General features: G+C 35.7%; 1 protein-coding gene across 2 annotated transcripts; it reads left to right on the top strand.

Moving 5' to 3' along the window:
* Nucleotides 1-659: 659 nt before the first annotated feature.
* On the top strand, nt 660-26,527 carry AQP (aquaporin). Of its 2 annotated transcripts, XM_034978826.2 has the most exons (8): nt 660-855; nt 971-1,077; nt 8,088-8,271; nt 11,112-11,234; nt 11,729-11,880; nt 17,281-17,419; nt 19,111-19,212; nt 25,485-26,527. In XM_034978826.2, exons 2-8 carry the CDS (start codon nt 1,027-1,029, stop codon nt 25,706-25,708), a joined length of 975 nt encoding a protein of 324 aa, XP_034834717.1. In that variant the 5' UTR covers nt 660-855; nt 971-1,026; the 3' UTR covers nt 25,709-26,527. The 2 variants fall into 2 exon arrangements, with proteins under 2 accessions (XP_034834717.1, XP_034834718.1); XM_034978827.2 differs by lacking the exon at nt 19,111-19,212 and having other exon boundaries at nt 663-855.

Below are 26,527 nucleotides of genomic sequence, written 5' to 3'. Positions count from 1 at the left end.
GTAAAGGATATTGTAACATGGTGATAATAAAAACAGCCAGCTGAGTTTGTTGTGGGCTCTCCTCAGACCAGGGCGCGTATGGAACCTTCGTAGCTTTAGCTGTTTTAAGTTTACGTAATTAATTATCACCATTAAATTATCCTACATATTCAACAATTAAGAATTAAAAAGTGCATTAAAGGCACTTGATGGAGATAGAGGTCAATGCTATGTAAATATTTGTTTCGATTCGCTGCCAGTGCGAACCGATCCTAAAGAGTAACGGAAGTAAATAGGGGATGAAGAGATACGGATAGTAAAGTTTTGTGTAAATCGTTGACTACATACCAGATAAATAAATTGCATATCTATGCAATATTTTAGATAAAATGTAGGTACCCTTACATATTAAGCTGATTAAAAGGTTTAAATTATTTAAAGTATATTTCATACGTTAGAGTCACGGATAATTCAATAAATAATAATGATACCCAATGAACGTTCTGTCAGTCATCAAAGTATAGTCTTTGTACACAAAGTCACACGCAGCGAATAAAAATTTCCCTACTTTCTTTTTCAGGCGACGACACATCTGTTCACCACGCGTGGACCACGTTTCTATTTCCCATTGTTTTTGTTCTAAGCAGTTTAGTATAAAACCGTATCCCAGGACGACCAATCCGTAGTAGTTTCTCGTTCGCATCTAAATTAAGACCGGGTATCGGCCTCGAGATGCGCGCGCGCACACCCACCGACCGCTCAATAAAAACCAAACGTAGCACGTATTATATTTTTTTCTATCCCAATTTTTCCGAAAATCCCGTACCCGGGTGACGATTCGATAAAAAACCAAAAAAAAAACGGATTATCAAAATGGTAAGTTAATTGTTTTGCTTGCTCTACTAGTTCTAAATATAGTGCTCTTGAAATATTTTTCGTTGGCAAGTGGTTGAGTAAGATGGATTGTTTTGTAATAAAATGTTTGTTCCAGTCTGTGATGTGAAAACGAAGTGATATTTGCGAAGTTACAAGACTTATCCCGTCAATATGAAGTTCCAAATTGACGTTTTGGGGATATTTTTGAAAGTAGTCGTTAGGGTAAGTGATTACGAGAGTGAGAACGTGATTGGACTTCTGGCGGTCAAAATTAATCTGTGACGAATATTAATCGCTTTTGATTACCAAAAAAAATAAAAAAAATATATTAATATTAAATATTTAAATTGGCTTATTAATCAATATAACATTAGGGTACTTAGTTTTGAAACCATTTTGTAACTAATAAAATAAAACAAGTTGAAAATAAAATAATTAAGCAAGTAACACATTTTTAACTGAATTAAATAATAATGATAAATTAACAAAATAAATAGTTGTACAACAGTAATTTAACGTAATCATTATTATTTGATGATGATGATGATCGCGACTTCGTTCGCGTGGATTTAAGTTTTTGTGTGTGGATTTAAATCCCGTGGGAACTCTTTAATTTTCCGGGATAAAAAGTAGCCTATTTCCTTTCCTGTAGGTACCTTTCATCAATATCGGTTAAACTGTTGGTCCGTGAAAGGCTAGCAGACAAACAGACAGACACACTTTCGCATTTACAATATTAGTATGGATTATTAATTGATATTGAACTACCACTAAGATACCACTAGAATGTTTTTATACTTACCGAAACAATTTTGTTTATTTGCTAAGTACATAGATTTAAGTCAACGTATATTGTCTCTAAATTGCATGAAGAACAACCTATCTAGGCATATCACAAACGTTATCACAGTCGTAAAATGACTAGGTACTTGATTTTGATATCTAACAAACCAACCAAACTGTCCTGGATGACTATGGAAACTGAAAGGGTTAGAAATCAGGCAGGTCTTATAGCCATAAAAATAACTAAGTTTCAGACAGTTTGTAACTTACTTAACAAACATAATATAAGTAATTTTATTCGTAAATACATGGGCGTAAATCAACACACGAGTACGAGTGGATTCACGGCCGTCCCAGCAGTCAGCACCTTGTACCAAAATATCTGCCATCGTGCATACTAAACTGTGTTATTACGCATCACCACGCGTCACTTGTGATCTAGGTACGTTGTCATAGGGCCAAAAGCCCAAAACACAAACTAAACATCATATTCTCTGTAGGTACTTATATCTACCTGTTATCTTCCATATAATAATTTAAAGTTAATCCATACCATCCATACTTATTACTATAAACTTTTTTTGTTACTATAAACTAGTTAATAATAATTTTTTTTATAATAATATTTTTTTTTATTGTCAGGCTTAAAAACTCATACATAATTATATTATAAAGTTACAATGAAATAAGATAAAACAAAAGTTACAATAAAAGTAACATTATAGAATCGTGAGGCAGGTAGGGAGGTCTTGTAGCACAAGTAAAGGAAAAATCCGAAAACCGTGTGGTTATATTACAAAAAAGAATTAAAATGTGTTAATGAACAAATAAATAATTAATATTTTCAACTTTTAAAGTAAGATACCAAGTGGAGTACCTATCACATGAAAGGGCTTTACCTGTAGATCCTTAAACACATTTTTATTTATTTTTACACATATGTTTTTGATTTATCGTGCAAAATGTCAAAAAATACGACTGTAATACGGAACCCTCGGTGTGCGAGTCAGACTCGCACTTGAAATAGAAATAGAAATAGAAATAGTTTTTATTTGCCAGAATGTGGTACAATTTGGTCTTAAATCTATTTTGAGCCCTTGACAACCAACCAATAACTTGGTGTGCAACTTATTATAGTAACTACATTATCATAGAATAATAAAGTGTGAAAATTAACAATCAATAATCTACTTAACTTAGTTATATAAAATGTATCTATCTAGAAAGTACCTAATGTTAACAATATGATTTTATTCAAATATAAAAAAACCCATGTCAATGTCAATAATAATTATTGGCCGGTTTTTTCTGTATATATACGGAACCTTAAAAAGAAGTCTTTCATGTGCATGCGGCAGTATGCGTTACATTCTAAGAACATTATTTACAACAATGTTATTGCTTTTGCTAGAATGCTTATTTATACGTGATATTTTAGCAACTCGCCTACGGGTTCCCAACTTCCTAAGTTCCAGCACTGAATTATAAACATTTCTTTTAAAAATAAACACAAAATGAAAAAGTAGTGCGTAAGCAAGCAATAAGGTCAAGATCGTATAGTGAGACTTTTTGTTTTAAATCTTTAAGTCGTTTGTCCTATAACAATGACATACTTATTGAACGATACGATACAGACAGAATATTATCATAATAAGTGAAAAACAAAACACGACTTCGTAACAATCTTTAAAATTTCAAACTTTTTAGCCACTATCTACAATTTTGTGGACTGTCAAAATCCCAAATACCCAATTACAAGTAAGTTGGAGAGCCTTCATTCTATGGTGTAGAGACGTTCAGATTATAAGCAGAGAATCTTGCTTGATGATGAGAAGCTCTTCAATCAGCTCTCTCCACTTTAAGCGGTTTTTAAAACTTTATACAGGACTAGCTTATGCTCGCGACTTCGCGTGGACTACACAAATTTCAAACCCTTATTTCACCCTCTTAGGGATTGAATTTTCAAAAATCCTTTCTTAGCGGATGCCTACGTCATAATAGCTGTCTACATGCCAAATTTCAGCCCGATCCGTTCAGAAGTTTTAGCTGTGCGTTGATAGATCAGTCAGTCAGTCACCTTTTCCTTTTATATATTTAGATATAATGAGAACGCTAGCAAAAACGAATACAGGTGATAGTTCAGATGATTATTGTTAGGATACTACAAAAAAACGCGCTTAAATTAAACAAAAGTTCACAATATTATGTTGCAAATAAAACATCTGACTGATGCTAGAAGTCAATTAACGTTGCATAGATAAATACCAAATCAGTAAAACTACAAGACGTATTAGGTAAATGGTTATTGTATTGAGATTTGTTTAGTTATTATAATAACAATAATATCGCTAAGTTTTTCATTCTAGTTCTAGCGTTCCAATTAGGTACACCCTCTATAATTTTATTAATACAATATGCATAGTATTTTTGTACTTCTTGTAGGTAATTATTACCTGCTGTAAGTTTTCCTTTAAAATAAAATAAAGAGCTTCTCTTAATAAAGTAGGCAAGTAGTACTCTAAACAAAGTAAAAAGCTTCTCAAAAGTGTCTTAACAAAAAATAATGTCTGATAATGTAAACGGGCCCTTAACCCGTATTTTTCCAAAGTTGTAACATGTTTGTCTGTTCCAGTGTAATTTATCAAAGCTCACTGCATTTGTAAAGCAGTTAGCTTGAAAATGTAGCTTTTAAACAACTGACAGAATCAGTGTAATATGTAGTGGAAAAATATACGCTCGAAGAACTTAACTTGTGTAAGTTACACTGCTAAAACTAAACACATTATTTATAAACGGTTCCCTTAGTTTTTCAAGTTAGGTAGCTTTAACTTGGGTAATTAACTACCAAAATTCAAAATGCAAATAATTTGTTCAAAATAGGTAATAAATCACTCTTTTTGATAGTCGGTTGTTGTATTTGTAAGATACAGTGGTGATAATAATTATTGCGCGAACTTAAAACTTGGAAGCTCTACTTCCAAACGCGCCCTGTAACTACTAAAAAGTTAGCAAAGAACCACTAATGTTTGAGAAGCATTTTCGTCTGCTTTCATTGTTCATTAATAATAATAATCATCATCATCATCAACCCATCGCCGGCTCACAACTCACAACTGAGCACGGTGGCTCTACCGCGGTTGTTTGACAGCTACAATGTCACGATCGCAATCATCTCTGATTGGTTAATGCTCGCTCACTATTTGCCACAATGCATTGTTGCAATAAGAATCGCACAAATTCAGCCAAACAGAACAATTGAGATTGTAATAATGATTGATGCAGGTTTTAGACAATCGCCCTGCGGGTCTCCTCTCAGAGTGAAAAGGGTTTGGCAATAGTCCACCACGCTGCCAAGTACAGATTGGCAGACTTCACACACCTTTGACAATATTATGGAGAACTCTCAGGCATGCAGGTTTCCATACGATATTTTCCGTACTTACAAACTTTAAAAAAGCTTACGTAATTGAAGCAAGAGCAACTATAATGTGGCTGTGTGCCAAATATAACACACGCATTTAAATAAACAATAATAAAATTCAGTTTTGTATAAATAATATGGATTGTGATGTAATAAGGTATTATCTAAATCTATAAAAGGAAAGGTGACTGACTGACTGACTGACTGACTGATATATCAACGCACAGCTCAAACTACTGGATAGATCGGGCTGAAATTTGGCATGCAGATAGTTATTATGACGTAGGCCTCCGCTAAGAAAGGATTTTTGAAAATTCAACCCCTAAGGGGGTGAAATAGGGGTTTGAAATTTGTGTAGTCCACGCGGACGAAGTCGCGAGCATAAGCTAGTTACATCATAATTCACAACCCATATTATACATGCAAAAGTGTGTGAAAGTTTTATTAAATGATTGAATGATTTAAAATTAAATGATTTATTTGATCTTAAAATAGGTCCTTTTACAAATTGTGCCGGAAAGTCAAAGAGTTCCCACGAGATTTTTAAAAAACCTAGATCCACGCAGTCGAAGTCGCAGGCATGAGCTAGTATACAATAGTATAAACACAGGCTATATTAAATTTATCTATTCATTCGTTTAGTTTCCTATGCAAATTCCGTAGAGCAAGCATTCAGTGTGTATTGGGATTTACTGAGATCACAAGTTTAATGAAACATACGGGAATATAATATTATCAAAACGTTGCTAAAAAAAGGATATTATAAGATTTTTTTATTATTATTTTCGCGTTTTTTGTGTATATTAGTAATCATCAGTAGGTACTATCACCTATCTTCGTTTTTGCTAGCGTTCTGGTTGCGCCCTGTGTACAAGGGTTGCACTATTCTGCACTTTGCTGACGCGACTTACAAAAGTGGTAGTAAAATAAATAAATAAATAAATAAATAAATAAATAAAGCCTTTATTGCTGAATTTACATTTAATAATTACATAATTTAAATCTCGCACTTTAGTTCCTTTCCGATCAGTGCGTCTTCTGACGCAAAGACCTGCTCCAGGTTTTTCCATATGAGTCTGTTTTGTGCTTCTCTTGTACATAGTGACCCCGCTGTCTGCTTTATATCGTCTACCCAGCGCTTCCTTTGTCTACCCCTTTTCCGCTTTGAGCCATCCCTAACTTCCCATTATGTGATAGCTTTGGTCCACTTCTCTCTCTCGAACTTCTCTCGAAGCATGTGTCCAGTCCATCTCCATTTCAGTATTTTGGTAGTACTTATTACAAAAGTGGTAGTAAGTACTTGTAATGTTTGGTGAAAATGTTCCCGTATTTTTCAAGTTAACATTCGTCATCAACTGAACGGGTGGGTGTATAAACATTTCCAGAGACTCCAACTAGATTTGACGACTTGGTGTAAACCGCTGTAAGCTGAACGATAGTTTAGTACTTCATTGGCATAAAGCACTGTTTACGCTGAGCAATTTATTGCGGTTTGGTTTGAAAAGCTCTTTTATGTTTTGGAGAGTAGACGGCAGTGGTACTTTTCGTTCCATAGATCACGTACAAAATGACTCCTCACGTGCCATTTTAACTCTATGGGTCCACTGTCATGTCAAAAGTACCTATAAAATAAGCACTAATATCTCACTAATATTATTAAGTACTTTTGACATGAATTTGAGACAAGAAGTTAAAATGGCGCGTGAGGAGTTAAACTTTACGAGTAATACCAGAGTAAACTAGAGTAAGGGACGTCTCGGTTTGATCCTGAATGAAATATGTCAAATACCTATATGGTGACGTGAAATCAAAGAAAAATAGGCGATTCGTAGGCTACCTAGCGTCAAATGTAGCAATATTTACTGGGCACGGGTTTCTTATCAGTATGAGAAGGGTTTCCAAGAGACCAATAGCCAATCATGCTTGCCAAGTGTAGACTGACAGAGTCGTACACCTTCGAGAACATTGTGGAGAACTCTCAGGTACCTATGCCGTTTTCCTCACGATGTTTTCCTTTACTAACATAGCAATAGCACATGATTTATTTTAACTGACTTGCATTTACAGTACATACTTATTAATAAATGAGTCTAAAGTCAGCAGAGGTTGGGACTAGTGTGGTTATTACTATGACTCTACAAAGACTCTACAAGCAAATGCAAAGTTCAATTTATTATGTCATAGTTGTTGTAAGTCCAATATTGATTGGACCACCATGACTCAAACTTCATACTTAGTGGTAGCTGATCGTTTTCCCCTGTGTTGGTAGGGACTGGGGACAAAACGCAGATAAACTTTCAGCTTTTATAAAATAACGAAGGTCTGGCACATATAGAACAAAGCTCGCTCGACACATAAAAGTTCCCAACTAATATATGAGCGTGTTCATGCCAATAAAATGGATCGTTACTCCACGTTTTCAAGGTACATGTAAACAGGTATTTTATTCCGGGCCACATAAAATTTTACATAAATTCAGAATAAATGTTGCTAAGTAAATTGCAAAATTTTATCTGAAGAATGGTTCGTTTAAAGTTACAGATAATGTAAAGAAAGAGAGCAAAATACTGACGGGGCTGAAAAGTAAAATGCTTCCCTCATAATCATTTTATGTAGTAGCCGTGCTTAAATTGTAGGTATCACGGATCAGTCTCGACCGATTCTCAGGATTCTGAGTCAAGTATCAAAAGGTGGTGCGTTGCATACTTGCCATACTTTCTGCTAGAGTGGCACATCGATGGTGCAGCAACGCAGTGGCCGAGTGGCACCCAATATTCTAATCCACAGCGGTGCTGTGCCGCAATGCACCGAAAACGCATCGCGTGGCCTGTCGTACAGTGCGACAAGGCTATCTCGGCGTGTGCTGAAAATTGGAAACAACGTTGCCGTCAAGTGTTCCCATTTGTTCTTGTTTGAATATTCTAAGCCTTTGTTCTCCAACAGCGCCCCCTGTCAATGTCATTGAAGTGCCAAAAGAGCCTTGTCGCGCTGTATATGCGTTATGCCTGTAGCGATTGCTTCTTTCCAGATCAACAAAGTGACGTTCGCACCTCTGGTGGTGTCTACGTTGTTCATCCTCCTAACGTCTCTGCTGGCACATTGCGCGCGGCGGCTCGTGCAGAAGACTGTCAAGGAGCCCTTCGTGAAACTGCTGCTGGAAGAGGCGATTGCTGCTGCGGAGCTATGCGGGTGCTGTTTTGAACTAATTGTTGGTGAGGAGTTTATTGGAAAACATAGCCAACTTAAAGTGTAAAGAATCGGCTTGGCCGTTCAAAGCACCAGCCAATTCTTGGCTCTATTTAAGCATGATTTCCCTGAACTATGTCACTTTTCTATTGGAGTCAGGTAGATACTCGTAAAGTTTGGTTAACGAAAGATGAGACTGGAAAAGTGCGGCTTTAAAAATATCAGTATGGTAGCTCTGAAATTAGTATGACAGACCTGGAATAACCTAATTTGATATCATATCAATGTTCATGTACAAACGTGATTATAGTAACCATAATATTGATATATTCAAAAATTACCTAAGAAGCTTGTCCTTCAATGAAATCTATGAAGAGAAATTTTTTAATAAAGCATTCAATAAATTTCATTCCTTAGTAACTCTACTATATAGGCTTTGTTTTCCGAGAATAAAAATAAAAAATATGCAATTAAGTGGAAAACCGAAATGGATAACTAAAGGTATTCGAATAAGCTGTAAAACAAAAAGAGTATTAAGATATACAATATATAAAAAAAAAGACTATGGCAATAAGACTAACTATTTGAAATATGCAAGAACATTAAAATATTGTATTGCCACAGCAAGAAAATTGACTAATACCCATTATATAGCAAACAGTAAAAATATGTGTTATGCCACGTGGAAAATTATAAAAAATGAAACGAAAAATGACATTAGTAATACCTGCATAGAATCAGTTATAGTAAATAATAATGAAATCACTAACACTAAAGATATAGCAAATAGTTTTAATGACTATTGGATAAACTTGACTAGTGACAGTGATAAATGCTTGATTAAACAAAAAATAAAATCAAATATAAATCAAAATAAAACTGGAAGTAGTTTCTTTCTCAATCCAGTAACTGAAAACGAAATATTAAAAATAATACAATTCTTGCGGAATACTAAAGCAGTAGGCTATGATGAAATACTCACACGAATTATTAAAACATGCAAAGATGAATTAGTACCAGTTATAACATACTTAGTCAATATGTCGTTTGAAAATGGTGAATTTCCAGATGCCCTAAAGTTATCTGTGGTCAAGCCACTACATAAAAAAGACGACAAAAAAAACCTGACTAACTACCGCCCAATCACACTTGTATCTATTTTTTCAAAAATCTTTGAGAAAGCAATGTATGGCCGTCTAACTAAATTTTTTACAAAAAATGATATAATAAATAAGCAACAATATGGCTTTCAAAAAAATAAGTCGACCACACTAGCTGCATTCAAACTGGTAAACAAAATAGCAAAAAATATAGATTCTAAAAAACCAACATGCGTAATATTCTTTGATATGAGCAAGGCCTTTGATTTTGTATCACACAGCATTTTGTTGGACAAACTAGAACAAAATGGCATCAGAGGACCGGCTCTTAAATGGATGGAGTCTTATTTAAAAGATCGTAAGCAACGTGTAGAGATAAATTCTATCGACGAGAAGGCTACCATAATTCCCCAAAAATCAAACTTTAAAATAAATAAATACGGAGTGCCGCAAGGAAGCGTCCTCGGACCGTTATTATTCTTAATTTATATTAATGACCTACCTAGTGTAACTAAAAATGACTGTTATTTATTCGCTGACGACATATCTATAATCATGACATGTAGCAATAAAAATAATATTGGTAATTATGAAAATGACATTAACAATGAAATTAATACTGTGGTAAATTGGTTGCAGGATAATAACCTTCAAGTTAATATTAAAAAAACCTCCTTTATACAATTTAGCGTAGGTAACCGTTCTAATAACTACAACCTTAAGATAAACTATACAGATACCCAAATAGAAGAAGCTCAGCAGGTTAAATTTTTAGGAGTACTATTAGATAAAAATCTAAAGTGGAAAGAGCACGTCGACATAGTATGCAAAAAAATTCATAAATATGTTTATGTGTTATATAGATTACGCAAAACAGCATTGCCAAGTACGGTATTGGCAGCTTATCACGGCTATGTCGCATCAGTTCTTCGATATGGACTCATACTGTGGGGAAACTCTAGTGAGGCTTACAGAGCTTTCATAGCTCAAAAGAGATGCTTGAGAGCTATGACAGGAGCTTTTTACTTAGATTCATGTCAACCATTATTTAAAAAATTACGTATTCTCCCACTTCCGTGTATGTATATATATGAAATCTGTATCTTTGTGAAACAACATGATGATCTATTTACAAAAGCAAAAGATATTTATCCAAGGAATACAAGAAACGGTGATAGACTGGTGATTGAACATAGGTTTTACAGTGCATCTTACGGAAAATGTAGTTATGTCATGTGTATAAAAATATTTAATAAACTACCTCCAGGATTACGGGTATTACCCCTCCAACGATTTAAGAAGGATCTTTTTAAGTGGCTTATAGATAAATGTTTTTATTCAATCAATGAAATGTTGGCACAGTAGGTTAAGTTGACTATTATAATATATAATATATAGAATTAAACTTGACTTAGATTGTAAAAATAATTAAAATTTAATGAATTTAACTATGCTAATAATTATTAGAATTTTATTAATTGTGTTATAATAGAAAAAATTTTGCATGCCAGAAATGGCCGATTACATTGATTCTTACTTACCTTAAAAACTAACTACCATTGTGACATGTATTCTAGCAAAATAAAGGATTTATGATTTATGATTTATGATACGTTAGAATGACTTATTTTTATTATGTGTATGTGTGCCATACTGATATTTTTTAAATTTGCCGCGCTTTTCCAGTCTCATTTTTAGCTTTCAAAACTGAGTATAGAAATTCGATTAAATTTTTGTTTTATTTAAAGTGGTGTTTTATATTTCAGTGGCGGACCATTTCGGCGTGGCGACGTACGCGATCTTCTTGTTCGCGCTCACGATTTGGTGGTCTATGAACTGGGGCGAGGCGACGGCGTGCCCTTATACACATATTGAAGACGTCATAGAAGGTAAAGTAATAAAAAAAACCAGCCAAGGGCGAGACAAACTCGCGCACCGAGGGTTCCGTACTACACCTACGTACATTCTAAAATAGATTTTTATTTAATTTCAAGCATAATAGTTTTTGATTTATCGTGCAAAATGTCAAAAAAAAAACTCGATTACGGAACCCTCGGTACGCGAGTCTGACTCGCAATTGGCTGGTTTTCTTGGTACAGAGCTAGCTTGCGTCTCAGGGACAGGACAGACATAGGCTATTTTTTATCCCGGAAGATCAAAGAGATCCCACGGGACTAATAAATCCACCTAGATGAAGTTGTGGACATAATCTATTTGGTACAGGGACATGGTTTCGTCCTGGATACGGACATAGGCTAATTTTTACCTCTAAAGAAAAGAGTAGCCAAGGGCAAGGGGTAAAAAAAAACTAAATTCACGCGGACGCGAACACGGGTATTACCTAGTAATCTCATAATTTAAAAAAATAGTTTTCATTTTTCAGGCAGAGGTGATATAAGAAAGGCACTGCTAAGAACATGGGCGGAGCTGACAGGTGGTCTCTTGGTCTTCAAATATGTGCAGATGTACTGGGCGCTAGAAATATCCGACACTCACAAAAACAAAGCCTTCGAAGACTGCACGGCAGATTTACAGGTGATTTAAGCATAATCAAAACCTGCGGAACCAAAGCGACTACGAAGCGGGAACGTCAGCCTCGCGAAGGTCGCCTGCCACGATATTACAACCACGCTCTAACAAACTGTAATTGTGTACCTATTACGTTTAATATTTTTTGTGTGATCCCATAATACCTACCTTTTTAACCTCAAAAAAATTAGAAAAATTACGATTTTTCAGACCTCGTAAGCCTTGTTTTTCCTAGGCACTTTCCTATTTTAAACAATTTCTTGATTTTTAGGAGGTAAGTACAATATTCAAGATTCGGATCTAACATTTTATTACCATGAAAAATTTTAAGCCTGACGAGTCCATAAATAGAGTATTTTAATAACAATTCATTGTTCAACGTGCTGACAACGTTTTAAATTCCATCTATAGACTTTTATTGTTAACCGTTTTAATTAAATAACAATAGCTTTCACAGCGAGAATGGGATATAAAGAGGTCATTTCAATTAATACGAAGACTCGGGAAAATCGTTTCAGAGAGACAATAAAATTATTGTTTGCATTTAAAATAAACGACCCGTTTAACGATCAGGTACCTACCCGATCCATTTTTTGGTAGAAAAATAAATTTTGGATGTTTTCGCAAGCACCAATTTTAGCAGTCCTTTGTAAACTATTATAACCATACTAGCTGGTGCCCGCGACTTCGAACGCGTGAATTTAGGTTTTTAAAAATCCCGTGGGAACTCTTTGATTTTTCGGGATTAAAAGGAGCCTATGTCACTTTCCAGGTCATAAACTATACCCATGCAAAAGAAATCACGTTGATCCGTTGCTCTGTTGCGACCTGATTGAAGGACAAAACAACAAACAAACACACTTTCGCATTTATAATAATATGGGTAGTGAAGTACAAACATAATGCTACGTCATCATCTTAACATATCGCCAGGTACTTACTGACTGAGATGGATAACCACCCTCTTCTCAGAACAAGAAAGATTTAGGCCATAATCCACCACACTAGCCAACTGTGGATTATTAGAATTCACACACCTTTGAGAAAATTGTTCCAAAATTTCAGGTATATACAGATTTCTTCACAACGTTTTCCTTCACGCTGCTGTATTTCTGAAAATACACAAAGTATTTTCATACATACATATTAATACATAAGGTATTGCATGCCTGAGAGTTTTCCATAATGTTCTCAAAGATGTGTGAAGTCTGCCAATCCGCACTTAACCAGCGAGGTGGAAACCCTTTTTTATTCATTATAGGCAAACGCTTGACCACAATCACACCTGATGGAAAGTGATGATGAGGCCTAAGATGGGATGCGTTTACATAGAAGATGCCTATTCACTCTAGTTTTAAAGATACTCGGGTTGTAATTGGTAGGAAACACAGTACGTGAGGCCAGTGATGGCTTGAAATGATGATGATATAAAAGTTGATTCACGTTACAGGCCTTGCGTAGTTTTTTTTTTTTTTATTATTCAGATACAAGTAAGCCCTTGACTGCAATCTCACCTGGTGGTAAGTGATGATGCAGTCTAAGATGATAACGGGCTAACCTAGAAGGGGTATGGCTGTTTTTATTAAATCCATACCTTGGCGCCACGGCTTTGCCGGTAGAGTGATAACTAGCCACGGCCGAAGCCTCCCACCAGACCAGACCAGAAATTTAGAAATTATAAAATTCCAAACCCCTGCCAGGAATCGAACCCGGGACCTTTTTTTTCTTTTTTTTTTGCTTTCATGTACATTTACATTAATTGATGAAGCTGAATACATGAGACCCAGTCAGAGTACAATTTTAGGTACAATAAAATGGTAAATATTAGAGATACAATAAGAATAGGATTAAAATTATTAAAATTATCATTACTAGATATTAAATATTATTCATTTGCATGCTTATATATTACTAGCTTATGCTCGCGACTTCGTCCGTGTGCACTTCACAAATTTCAAACCCCTATTTCACCCCCTTAGGGGTTGAATTTTCAAAAATCCTTTCTTAGCGGATGCATACGTCATAATAGCTATCTGCATGCCAAATTTCAGCCCGATCCGTCCAGTAGTTTGAGCTGTGCGTTGATAGATCAGTCAGTCAGTCAGTCAGTCAGTCAGTCAGTCACCTTTTCCTTTTATATATTTAGACTAGCTGACCCTGCGAACTTCGTTCCGCCTAACAGTCGATTCAAATTTTTTAATTTTTTTAAAATCCCCACGATTTAGGACTTCAGTACTTTGCAGCATCAGGATTGAGGAGTTAGGATCCGAAGTTCAATGATGTAGCCTATGCTTGGTACCTAAAATAATTTTGCATCATCCGCAGTTCCTGAAACATTATAGTTTAGGAGTGCTGTACCCTACATCATCAGGGTTGAGGGGTTGAGACTTGAAGTCTGAGAATAAAGTCGTTGCTTGGTACCTACAATATGAATTCACTATGAACACTTCCTGAATCTTGATAACTCAGGCGGGCAGTAACCCTGCAGCATCAGGATTAAGGAGTTGAATCCAGAATTTTTTATGTGAACACCACGAAAACTTTTTTTGTTGATTTAAAAAAAAAATTACAAATCGGTCCAGAAACCTCGAAAAAATCGATGTAGAAAAAAGAACCACCTCCTTTTTGACAGTCGGTTAAAAACCGATTACCTTGAAATATTTACGGGACAATTTTTAAAATATCCCCTTTCTAACAAAAAAAGAATGAATGAAATCGGACTACGCGTTAATGAATTACAACTCAGTATACATTTTAACTTTCATCCCCTCTCCTACGGGAACCATGCTGAATTTCGGGATAAAAAGTATCCTATATTCTTCCTCATAGTATGACCTCAAATCGTACCAAGTTTCATTGGAATCCATTCAGTAGTTTCAGCGTGATGCGCGGCCGTGATACAGACAGACAGACAGACAGACAGACAGACAGACAGATAGACAGACAGACAGACAAAAATGAAAAAAATTACAGTTTTGTGTTCAGTATCGATTATAGAGTGCCCTCGAAAAAAAATTTTCAAAATATCTTCAATGTACAGAATTTGACCTGTTACAGTTTTATTATAAGTATATATATATATATATATATATATATTGATTATATTATTTATGTAAGATTAGTACAAAATAAAAATAAGGTCAACGTATAGTAGTATTAAATACACCACTATTAAGACCACAGCGCTCACCACTGCGCCAGGGAGGTCGTCAATAGTTTTGCTATCTGGTTATGATGGTTGCCTAATCCGTGATTGGTCCAGGCATACATTCACCATTTCACCACCGAACCGCAAGACGTCGGGCGAGTTTCCATCCTCATGTCGTCGACATCCCATCCTACACGCACGAAACGTTTTGCGTCATCATTCCTCATACGCATGGCTAAGGTTTGGAATACTCTTCCACGATATGCGTTTCCTACCAATTACAACCCGGGTATCTTTAAAACAAGAGTGAATAGGCATCTTCTTGGTAAACGCGTCCCATCTTAGGCCGCATCATCACTTTCCATCAGGTTTGATTGACTGATTGTTGTCAAGCGTTTGCCTATAATGAATAGTAATAAAAAATACAACTAAATGACAGTTTTTCATTCGGGGCCGTGAATGCTGTTGTCTGCATTCAATAGAATGTAATATTACTAACGTTTGAGTTTATGATTTTCTTTAACAATTAATAATTATAATTGAATTAATTTTGCACCCTAAATGCGAATCGGAGGATCACACAGACTTCTGGTTATTACGTAGGGTGCCATAATATATATACTGCCCTTTCCAGACAAGGCTGCATTTTTATAGATGTAAGCACTAGAGTCCGTTAGGGTACAATATAAACTTTTTGTTTTTGTGACTTCTTAGGCTGAGATCTATAGAGCAAACTTTAATTTTGCTCTTCCGAGTAAAGTTCGTCTCTTACACACTTAAACTATTTTTTATTGTTTTAACTTCATAATTAGTAGTAAAGACTAATTACTAATATCAAGGGGTAGCAAGCTATAATTTTGTGATTTTACCTAACAGCTAGATATTAAGTATGTACTACCTAACAACAACCTATAGGAAGATAGATTTTTCTATAGACATAATTTTGTTTAGCTAAGCGCTTATACAACCTTTATAATTCTTTTCGAGATAAGTATGTAAGTAAGTATTATGTTACCAAATTATCAAGGTAATGGTACTGATTCTGAGCACAACTAAATTTTAGAGCATTCGCATCCTCTTCTTACAAATTACAAACTAAAATTTAGTCTTTAAATGTAATGTTCCGTCCTTTTTTTATCAATATTAAAAATAAGAGGATGCAGATACTCTTTTAGTTTAGCGAAAAAGAACAGAATCAGAATAAAGTGGTCAATCAACACTAACGAATTAAAATGATATTAGTTCATTACCAAATGAAAGTAAATATCTAATTTTCCACTTTATTTCTTTGAAATGCTATCACAGGTACTAAAACTTTAACACGCATTTACCCCGATATTACAGAAGAATTTACAGCCCTCTGTATCTCTGAAAGCTGCGCTAATTTTGTAGAATCAATAAAGCTAGGCAATAAAGTAGGCGCTTTGGCGCAATTTATGAGTTTCGCCAATGAAAATTGCACAATCGAAATACCTACGCTGCAAACGTTGAAAAATATATTTATATATTATATTAAAGGAAAAGCTGACTGACAAAACTAACTGACTAACTGACTGACTGATCTATCAACACACAGCTCAAACTATTGGACGGATCGGGCTGAAATTTGTCATGCAAATAGGTATTATGACGTGGACATACGCTAAGAAAGGATTTTTGAAAATTCAACCCTTTAAGGGGGTGAAATTGGGGTTTGAAATTTGGCAGTCCACGCTACGCACGGCTAGCATAAGCTAGTCTATATATATAAAAGGAAAAGCTGACTGACTGACTGATCTATCAACGCACAGCTCAAACTATTGGATGGATCGGGCTGAAATTTGGCATGCAGATAGCTATTATGACTCTAACTTTTGGAAGTTATGTGCGTTTTAAGCAATGAAATATCACTTGCTTTAACGGTGAAGGAAAACATCGTGGGGAAACCTGCATGCCTGAGAGTTCTCCATAATTTTCCCAAAGGTGAGTGAAGTCTGCCAACCCGCGCTGACCCAGCGTGGTGGACTATGGTCCCTTTCATTCTGAGAGGAGACCCGTTCTCTGTAGTGAGCCGGCGATGGGTTGATGATACACAACAATATATTTACAAAGTTCAGTCCGCGACACGTTGAGATGGTAATCAGGGTTGAGGGGTGGGACGCCTCGCACAGCCGCTCGTCACCCGCGCTCGCCCACACCGGGTTAGCGCGGGGGCTGTGCGGGTGTGCGACCATCTCGACCTGTCGCGTAGGTACTATACTTATCGTCACTCGTTACAGGTGCCAGTTCTCTACGGAGCTGTCGTAGAAGGGGTAGCGACATGTATTTGCCGACTTGCGTCCAGGTCACTCAGCGATCTCAACCCCCGATACGCCACTGCCATCGACTCTTTCATCGGAACCTCACTAGTTGTTGCCGGTATGTCTTATATACGCTGAAATTTTAGTGGTTGTCTTCCCGGAGCAGAACGATTTGCCCTCAGTAGTACTATCGAAATTTTGAGGTAAACTTAAAAAGTAAAAATGTTTTTGTTTTGAAATAATTAAAAAAAAAATCAGCAACTCGAAAGTGTGAGAAACCATAGTAACTCCCTAGACGTAACGTGAATAGTAGGTAAATACATCCACACGAATCGTGCTGCCAGTAAAGTGAAAAAGTTTAGAGCAAAATAAGCTCTCGCGCGTAGTGATACGGCATAAACTAGCCTGCACGCACGCGGTATCACTATTGGTTCGTGGTCTCATTCGATTTTTGTTTTTCTCGATCGTAAATTTGACATTTTTGACTCAATTTTTCATTCATTTTTGAATAATTTTTTATATTTATAAATCGATTGTAATACCACGACAAAATCATTTCGCTTCGGGAAAACAACCATGACAGTTTCAGCGTGTTTAATATGTTGTTCATTTTTCTGGCTTTGGAGTGACTTTTATATTTTTTATCTCATGAGATCACATACTTACTTTGACTTCATACTACAAGTCCTTTGTTAATATCATTTTCTACTAATTTAACTTCGACCTGATCAAAATCGCTTAGGTCAGCGCACACACATAGGCCGACGGGACGGCAGCCGGCAGGGGATTTTATGTTTATCAATTCATATTTCATACTTGTATAATCAAAATAAAGTAGGGACAGTAAGCGGCAGAAAATTTGCCTTTAGAATGACATTTCGACGTTGTAGAGCGTTGTCTCTGTCACTCATACCTATGTGACTTTTTGTCGGTCTCAACGACAGAGACAATACTTTGCAAGACCGCTACCTCTTTCTAAAGGTCGATGTACATTACTTTCTGCCTACTTATATATTTCAATGCTCGGAGACCTCGGAATATCTCAGCGGATTTATCTCTGTGGTCTCCGAGCTCCATGCTCGGATTTAAATTTTACACTTATCCAATCGAAATAAGTGTAAAATATGAATTGATTTTATCCCGTCCCGTCTGCTAATTTGCGCTGGCCCTTGATCGCTTTTCTGAGTGTTGAAAATTAGAGAACACCAGATTCAGCGATCGTTTGTTAGAAAACCACCTGCAATCAACCATTTTTATGCTGATTTTTGTAACTAAATAAAACTATTGTTCCGCCCTCAACGATCTTTATCTGCTTACATTTTTCTCGTATTTCAATATCAGCCCTTTTTCAAAATCCTTAAAAATCTTTTAAGCGACAGATTACGTAATAAGTCCATGCACATGTAGAATAATTTTCAAATCAAATCTAGAGCCAAGTTTCAAAACGAAACAAAACCTTTTTTTTAAATGTGAAAATATTACAATAAAGCTTAAAGCTAGCCTTATCTAATTATTATACAAATCATGCCCGCGTGGAATGGTGCCAAGAATACTGGCTGCATGTCCGTGCTGGACAGCCAGGCTGATCCGTTGCGCAAAAAATGACAAAACCTTACATCTTCCCGATAAATATTAATATTATTATAATAATATACTGAACTTATCTCTTTTAAGCGGTTGTTTTCTGAAATGGATACAATTTCAAAAATCGATCACGATGAAATGCTAAAAGATGATTCAGTATATTCAGCTGTAATCTACACAATATTCCTTGCTTGGACATCAGTCTCATTTGGGTTCATTTTGCAGGGGTCCTCACTAGGAACACGGTACTCGTCTACCGCTATGAGGACAGTAGTGCTAATGCGGACCTCAGTTTGTCCATCTTTTGCAAAGTCCATGTAGGAAAAGGTACTTGAATTTGCCGTCCGAATCAAAGGCACAGTTGATATGGAATTTCCAAGAATTTTACTCTTATTTCTTAAAGTTTTAATCGTTAAATAATAAAAGGAAAGAAGGCTTTAGAACCGTAATTAGTTCAGTATAAAAATTTCAATTAAAAGAAAATAAATATCCGAAAAATCTTACAAAAAAAGAAATCCATCTTGGAAAGGGGTATTCAACCATTTTTCCCCCAAATATGACCACAGAGCTTTCTCTAGTGAAACTTTTAATAAATAAAATTATGGACCTACTCCTAATTATAAATTCGATGTCATCAAGGTTTTCCATTTCGTATACCTATAAATTAAATATTTATTTTTATAAAGTATATCTACATTATCTGTATTTTGATTCGGACCAAGCAATGTGTATATTTAAAACTAATTTTAGTGCATGTTACTAACTAGGAATATTTAAAGTGAAATCCTGAATAAACGGAAAAATTGGGTGATTAATAGTCTTTCATTATTTTATCCAGGAGCTCGATTGCGGTAAAATGACAGGCTACAATGTCACGATCGCAATCAAACCTGCGGGCCGATTGCGAATCGACTGCATCTATCATTTAATGACAGCATCAATGTCAAAATATGGTTTTCCTATCACGGTTCGGTGAGACAGTCCACAAAGGATAGATGTGGACAAAAAAATGTTTTGACAGTTCATTTACACTATCGATAAAATTTATTGTATGAAAAATGCTATTGCGGACGCGTTTTGAAGTTTGATGTCATATAAGAACCAAGACAAATGTTACGTCAAATGAGGTTTTCATTGAAACAACTCGAGAGGTGTTTTTATCAGTGACATAAGCTATCCGCAAATCGTTTTACTACTCATATTAATTAAAATAAAGTTATGAAAGGGATTAAAAAAGGCTATAGTAATTCTTCTGCTAGATAAGAAATCAATTATTAATTTTAGAAGCTAGTATAATAGTATAAAAGCATTTTTAGATTAATATAAGTCTCATAAGTACTTTTAAAAGAATATGTGATGACTCTTTCATTAGTAGGTTTGATGCACAGAGTACATTAAATATAGAGGTATACTAACACTGAGAAATGAGAATCACAGAGTACTTTTTACACGCACCTATAACTTCTTGGAGAACAGTTATGTGCATTTTAACTAAATAATTAAATATCATTGCTTTAACGGTGATGGAAAACATTGTGTGGAAACCTGCATGCCTGAGAGTTCTCCAAAATGTTATCAAAGGTGTGTGAAGTGAAGTCTACCAATCCGCATTTGGCCAGCATGGTAGACTATGGCCAAAACTCTTCTCACACTCAAGAGAACCGTACTCTATAGTGAGCCAGCGACAAGCTGAACATAATAGTATACCTTTGACTCCTTTGAGAACAATATGGAGAACTCTCAGGCATGCAGATTTCCTCATGATGTTTCCTTCACCGCTAAATCAAGTTAAGTATAATTAATTGTTTAAAACGCACATAACTCTTAGAGATGCGTACCTAGAATTGAACCCCCAACCTTCAATTATTCAGAGGTGGACATCCTAACCACTAGGCTCTTCGGGGAACTTCTAAAATTATTCCCCAAAGTAATGTCCAAAAGTCAAATCATTTTCTGATTTAATTGATTTAGCTTTGGAAATTATTTTGGAATTTAAATTATTTAGGCAAATAAAACAACAGTTTGATGATTTTTTATGTATTCTTTTATTAAAGTAGATTAGATTCTGACATTTTAATTATATCACCATCTGCTTCTTATAAATCTAATCTGGCACCGTTCATTATTTTATTTGTCTCTGCACGGGGTCCAAGAGCTCGAGTTCACAACATATCCCAATCCATATCTTTGTCAGGATGAAGAAATGAATGCAGCACTGTATCACCTTTGCCTGAAAAAAAATTATGATAAGAGTAAGTGACCACTGACTGTGTTGCTTAATCTATACCACTAGGCACTACCAGCTTCTGTTTAGGTATGACGTTGTCTGCGAAGACTTTAGAATCAGTGTATATGGTATCTTTGTTACTAATTTAGCTAATCCAAATTGTTTCTTTAAATATTTGTGGTGCGAAGGAGTAAGAAACATCCAAACTTTCATATGAAGAGCAACGTTTTAGGCAGCTCTAGATACATAAGGAAACATACTCGAGAAAGCACTTGTAGTGTGGAGGTACTTACTATGAAGTCATAACCACCAGTAGCAATGGACTCAATTTGTATAATAGGTACTTTATGAAACGCTGTTAAAACTCCTCTAACTTTTCGGAGTTTAATACCATTGTAACAACTAAATATCACTTGCTTAGCTGTGAAGGAAAAGGAAGATCGTGAGGAAACCCGCATGAGAGCCTTTACTTGTATTGAATGATAACGTTTGTTAACTTACGAGTTCTAACTTCCAAGCAGCCACAGTCCGTCAATAAAGATCCCAATACTTAGGCAAATCAGTGCCCAGGCATTTGCGTATAAGTTCAGTGAGAAAAACTAAGTCTCCGGAGTCCGAGGAGCAAGCAAAGTTGCAGAATTAATCACAAAAAACAAACGCGTAAACTAAGGAAAAACAACAAAAAATTGTACTTTGTGGTCTGGGGTTCTAAATAGTTACCACAGACTAACTACTTATTTGTAATAAGTAACGTAGCCAAATTTAGGAGACTGTTATGTCCATGTAAATTGCTAGATTACCAAGTGATTACCATAGATATTCGATTTAGTCGGGTTATAAATAGGTCCGTGCTACCAATACGTCATCAAAATGTCGATAATGACCAAATGCGATATAGTGCATTAGTCGTCCGCGATAGCAAATTTATCAACTGTAACGATCACGATTCTTAAGGATATTTCTATTGCGATGTCACATGTCAGTTTACGGCAATCGGCCAGCAGGCCGATTGCGAATCGACTGCATCTATCATTTAATGACAGCATCAATGTCAAAATATGGTTTTCCTATCACGGTTCGGTGAGACAGTCCACAAAGGATAGATGTGGACAAAAAAATGTTTTGACAGTTCATTTACACTATCGATAAAATTTATTGTATGAAAAATGCTATTGCGGACGCGTTTTGAAGTTTGATGTCATATAAGAACCTCGACAAATGTTACGTCAAATGAGGTTTTCATTGAAACAACTCGAGAGGTGTTTTTATCAGTGACATAAGCTATCCGCAAATCGTTTTACTACTCATATTAATTAAAATAAAGTTATGAAAGGGATTAAAAAAGGCTATAGTAATTCTTCTGCTAGATAAGAAATCAATTATTAATTTTAGAAGCTAGTATTATAGTATAAAAGTATTTTTAGATTAATGTAAGTCTCATAAGTACTTTTAAAAGAATATGTGATGACTCTTTCATTAGTAGGTTTGATGCACAGAGTACATTAAATATAGAGGTATACTAACACTGAGAAACGAGAATCACAGAGTACTTTTTACACGCACCTATAACTTCTTGGAGAACAGTTATGTGCATTTTAACTAAATAATTAAATATCATTGCTTTAACGGTGATGGAAAACATTGTGTGGAAACCTGCATGCCTGAGAGTTCTCCAAAATGTTATCAAAGGTGTGTGAAGTGAAGTCTACCAATCCGCATTTGGCCAGCATGGTAGACTATGGCCAAAACTCTTCTCACACTCAAGAGAACCGTACTCTATAGTGAGCCAGCGACAAGCTGAACATAATAGTATACCTTTGACTCCTATGAGAACAATATGGAGAACTCTCAGGCATGCAGATTTTCTCATGATGTTTCCTTCACCGCTAAATCAAGTTAAGTATAAGTAATTGTTTAAAACGCACATAACTCTTAGAGATGCGTACCTAGAATTGAACCCCCAACCTTCAATTATTCAGAGGTGGACATCCTAACCACTAGGCTCTTCGGGGAACTTCTAAAATTATTCCCCAAAGTAATGTCCAAAAGTCAAATCACTTTCTGATTTAATTGATTTAGCTTTGGAAATTACTTTGGAATTTAAATTATTTAGGCAAATAAAACAACAGTTTGATGATTTTTTATGTATTCTTTTATTAAAGTAGATTTGATTCAGACATTTTAATTATATCACCATCTGCTTCTTATAATAAAACAACAGTTTGATGATTTTTTATGTATTCTTTTGTTAAAGTAGATTAGATTCAGACATTTTAATTATATCACCATCTGCTTCTTATAAATCTAATCTGGCACCGTTCATTATTTTATTTGTCTCTGCACGGGGTCCAAGAGCTCGAGTTCACAACATATCCCAATCCATATCTTTGTCAGGATGAAGAAATGAATGCAGCATTGTATCACCATTGCCTGAAAAAAAATTATGATAACTGAGTAAGTGACCACTGACTGTGTTGCTTAATCTATACCACTAGGCACTACCAGCTTCTGTTTAGGTATGACGTTGTCTGCGAAGACTTTAGAATCAGTGTATATGGTATCTTTGTTACTAATATAGCTAATCCAAATTGTTTCTTTAAATATTTGTGGTGCGAAGGAGTAAGAAACATCCAAACTTTCATATGAAGAGCAACGTTTTAGGCAGCTCTAGATACATAAGGAAACATACTCGAGAAAGCACTTGTAGTGTGGAGGTACTTACTATGAAGTCATAACCACCAGTAGCAATGGACTCAATTTGTATAATAGGTACTTTATGAAACGCTGTTAAAACTTCTCTAACTTTTCGGAGTTTAATACCATTGTAACAACTAAATATCACTTGCTTAGCTGTGAAGGAAAAGGAAGATCGTGAGGAAATCCGCATGAGAGCCTTTACTTGTATTGAATGATAACGTTTGTTAACTTACGAGTTCTAACTTCCAAGCAGCCACAGTCCGTCAATAAGGGTCCCAATACTTAGGCAAATCAGTGCCCAGGCATTTGCGTATAAGTTCAGTGAGAAAAACTAAGTCTCCGGAGTCCGAGGAGCAAGCAAAGTTGCAGAATTAATCACAAAAAACAAACGCGTAAACTAAGGAAAAACAACAAAAAATTGTACTTTGTGGTCTGGGGTTCTAAATTGTTACCACAGACTAACTACTTATTTGTAATAAGTAACGTAGCCAAATTTAGGAGACTGTTATGTCCATGTAAATTGCTAGATTACCAAGTGATTACCATAGATATTCGATTTAGTCGGGTTATACATAGGTCCGTGCTACCAATACGTCATCAAAATGTCGATAATGACCAAATGCGATATAGTGCATTAGTCGTCCGCGATAGCAAATTTATCAACTGTAACGATCACGATTCTTAAGGATATTTCTATTGAGATGTCACATGTCAGTTTACGGCAATCGGCCTGCTGTTGGATTCTGATTGATTGACGCTCGCTCACTATTGGCTACAATGCATTTTTGCAATAAGAATACCATACATTCAGCCAATCACAGCAATTGTGATTGTAATAATGATTGATGCAGTTTTTCCGCAATCAACCAGTTGGTGCTCTATAAAACTTTCTGGAGCAAGTAGCAACCCAGGAGTAGTTAGTTATCAAGCAAATAATCTCGGATTTCATTTTAATATCTGTTATTTTTATCCGCAATCGCTCTAAGTGTCCCGCTTCTCATTCCCACCACTTTCATTGAATGCAACTTCATCAGGCTAAAAGCGCATTTTAAATCCACTTTAATTTTCGAGTTTTAAGATCACGATTTTCGGGAAAATTTTAATGAAGATTTTGTAGAGAGAATGTAAAAAATGACTCTTTTATGTTATTCTTGAAGCTGATTTGATGCTTTTTTAAATAGGCAAACCTGAAAGTTTCAGTTCTTTTTACGTTTTTAAGATGATTGATTCATAAAATGATAAAAACATTGCAATCAAAATCATAGTCAATGAACCAACAAACTTTGAAACTCATGCTTCTTAGTGCAAATACTCTTAGTTATTTAGCAGAATAAATTATTTTCTCAATTATTACTTAGTAGAGTTATTTCGCCCCTAAACACGCAACAGGTCCTGATTGCAAACGGGGAGGGAACGCCCCGCACACCCACACAGACCCTGCGCTAACCCGGCGCGGGCGAGCGCGGGTGACATGCGGGTGTGCGGGGCGTCCAGTTGCGGACTATTCTTGCTCGCCCTCGGGGGTAACGTAGCTATCAGCGAAAGAATTTTTGAAATCGGATGAGTGTAGCTTTGGAGATTAGGTACCTCCTATACAATCAAACTGTAGCTGTATCTCTTCATAATATTATTGGTGTAGACTTCAATTATCATATTGTTATCTTTTGTTATGCAGCTTTTGAGTACTCGGGTGGATACTTCAACCCAGTGTTGGCTACATCTCTGAAGGCCGGCTGCGAAGGTCACACTCTGATGGAACATGCTTCAGTCTACTGGCTGGGTGCTACCGCCGGATCCATCCTCTCAGTATACTTGTACAAACTACCTTACATACAGAAGTATGTGAGAGGTACCACGGAAGTTAACGGTGATAGCATTTGGGCTGACAAAGATGATTAAGTAAACTTTAAACAAGATATTTCTATGTTATTTCTTTGTAAGGAAACTTTAATACCAAAATCAGTAACTACCTACTATGGATATTCAAATCTTAATTGAATTATTAAAGAACGAGGTCAATCTACAAACCTATTCCTAGAGTGGAATATAAAAAGTGCGAGCGAAGCAAGCGTAATTTTTTTAATTAACATAATTCAAACTAAACTACTGATTGAATAATTTATGTCTATTGCTTAGTAAGTGGGTGTTGCAATAAAAGTTCATGAAAGGCTCTGGAAGTTGCACAAAAGTTGGTTAAAAGTTGTACAAATCATTTCTCAGGATAATATTTCCTATGTGACGTTTTATTGCATTTTAAGGGAGCACATTTGTGACAGTATTCTTTTGTTATTCATAAGCTGATGGCGCCTGAACACAACCAGTTCGACACACATCTTTCGCGGCTTTTGCAATGCTTTGTCGCTAAAAATGAAGGAAAGTGTTGGTTGTGCTTGGGCTGTTAAGCCTGTTTTAGTCTGGAGCAATAGCATCGTCACGCAAAATTTGAATATTACTATACGAGAGTTTGCCACCGATAAAATAACTCTATTATTGTCATAAAACCCTGTAGCGTGCCCCAAAGACCCCAATACGGTACTGTGTTGCTTTGGCGTAAAACGGCTACCAAATGCTGAAAAATAGGTCATTTTCTGTTCTATTCGAATTTTTCTTTAATTCTAGTCATTTATTTAAGGAACTTTAATTGAAAGAAAATGTAAAAGGAAAAAGAAAAAGTTTTATTGTGGAATATATAATGAGAACCTATTTTGATCAAAAATA

This window comes from Maniola hyperantus, chromosome 19 (assembly GCF_902806685.2).
Source record: "Maniola hyperantus chromosome 19, iAphHyp1.2, whole genome shotgun sequence".
Lineage (NCBI taxonomy): Eukaryota > Metazoa > Arthropoda > Insecta > Lepidoptera > Nymphalidae > Maniola > Maniola hyperantus.
This window is presented reverse-complemented; position numbering and strand designations above follow the sequence as displayed.

What these genes read in the sequence shown, in the direction of transcription:
- AQP (XM_034978826.2), top strand. Translation starts at nt 1,027, where the DNA reads ATGAAGTTCCAAATTGACGTTTTGGGGATATTTTTGAAAGTAGTCGTT. An exon ending in ACTGCACGGCAGATTTACAG is followed by an intron (nt 11,881 to 17,280) that starts GTGATTTAAGCA and finishes CACTCGTTACAG; the next exon opens with GTGCCAGTTCTCTACGGAGC. An exon ending in CAAAGTCCATGTAGGAAAAG is followed by an intron (nt 19,213 to 25,484) that starts GTACTTGAATTT and finishes TTTGTTATGCAG; the next exon opens with CTTTTGAGTACTCGGGTGGA.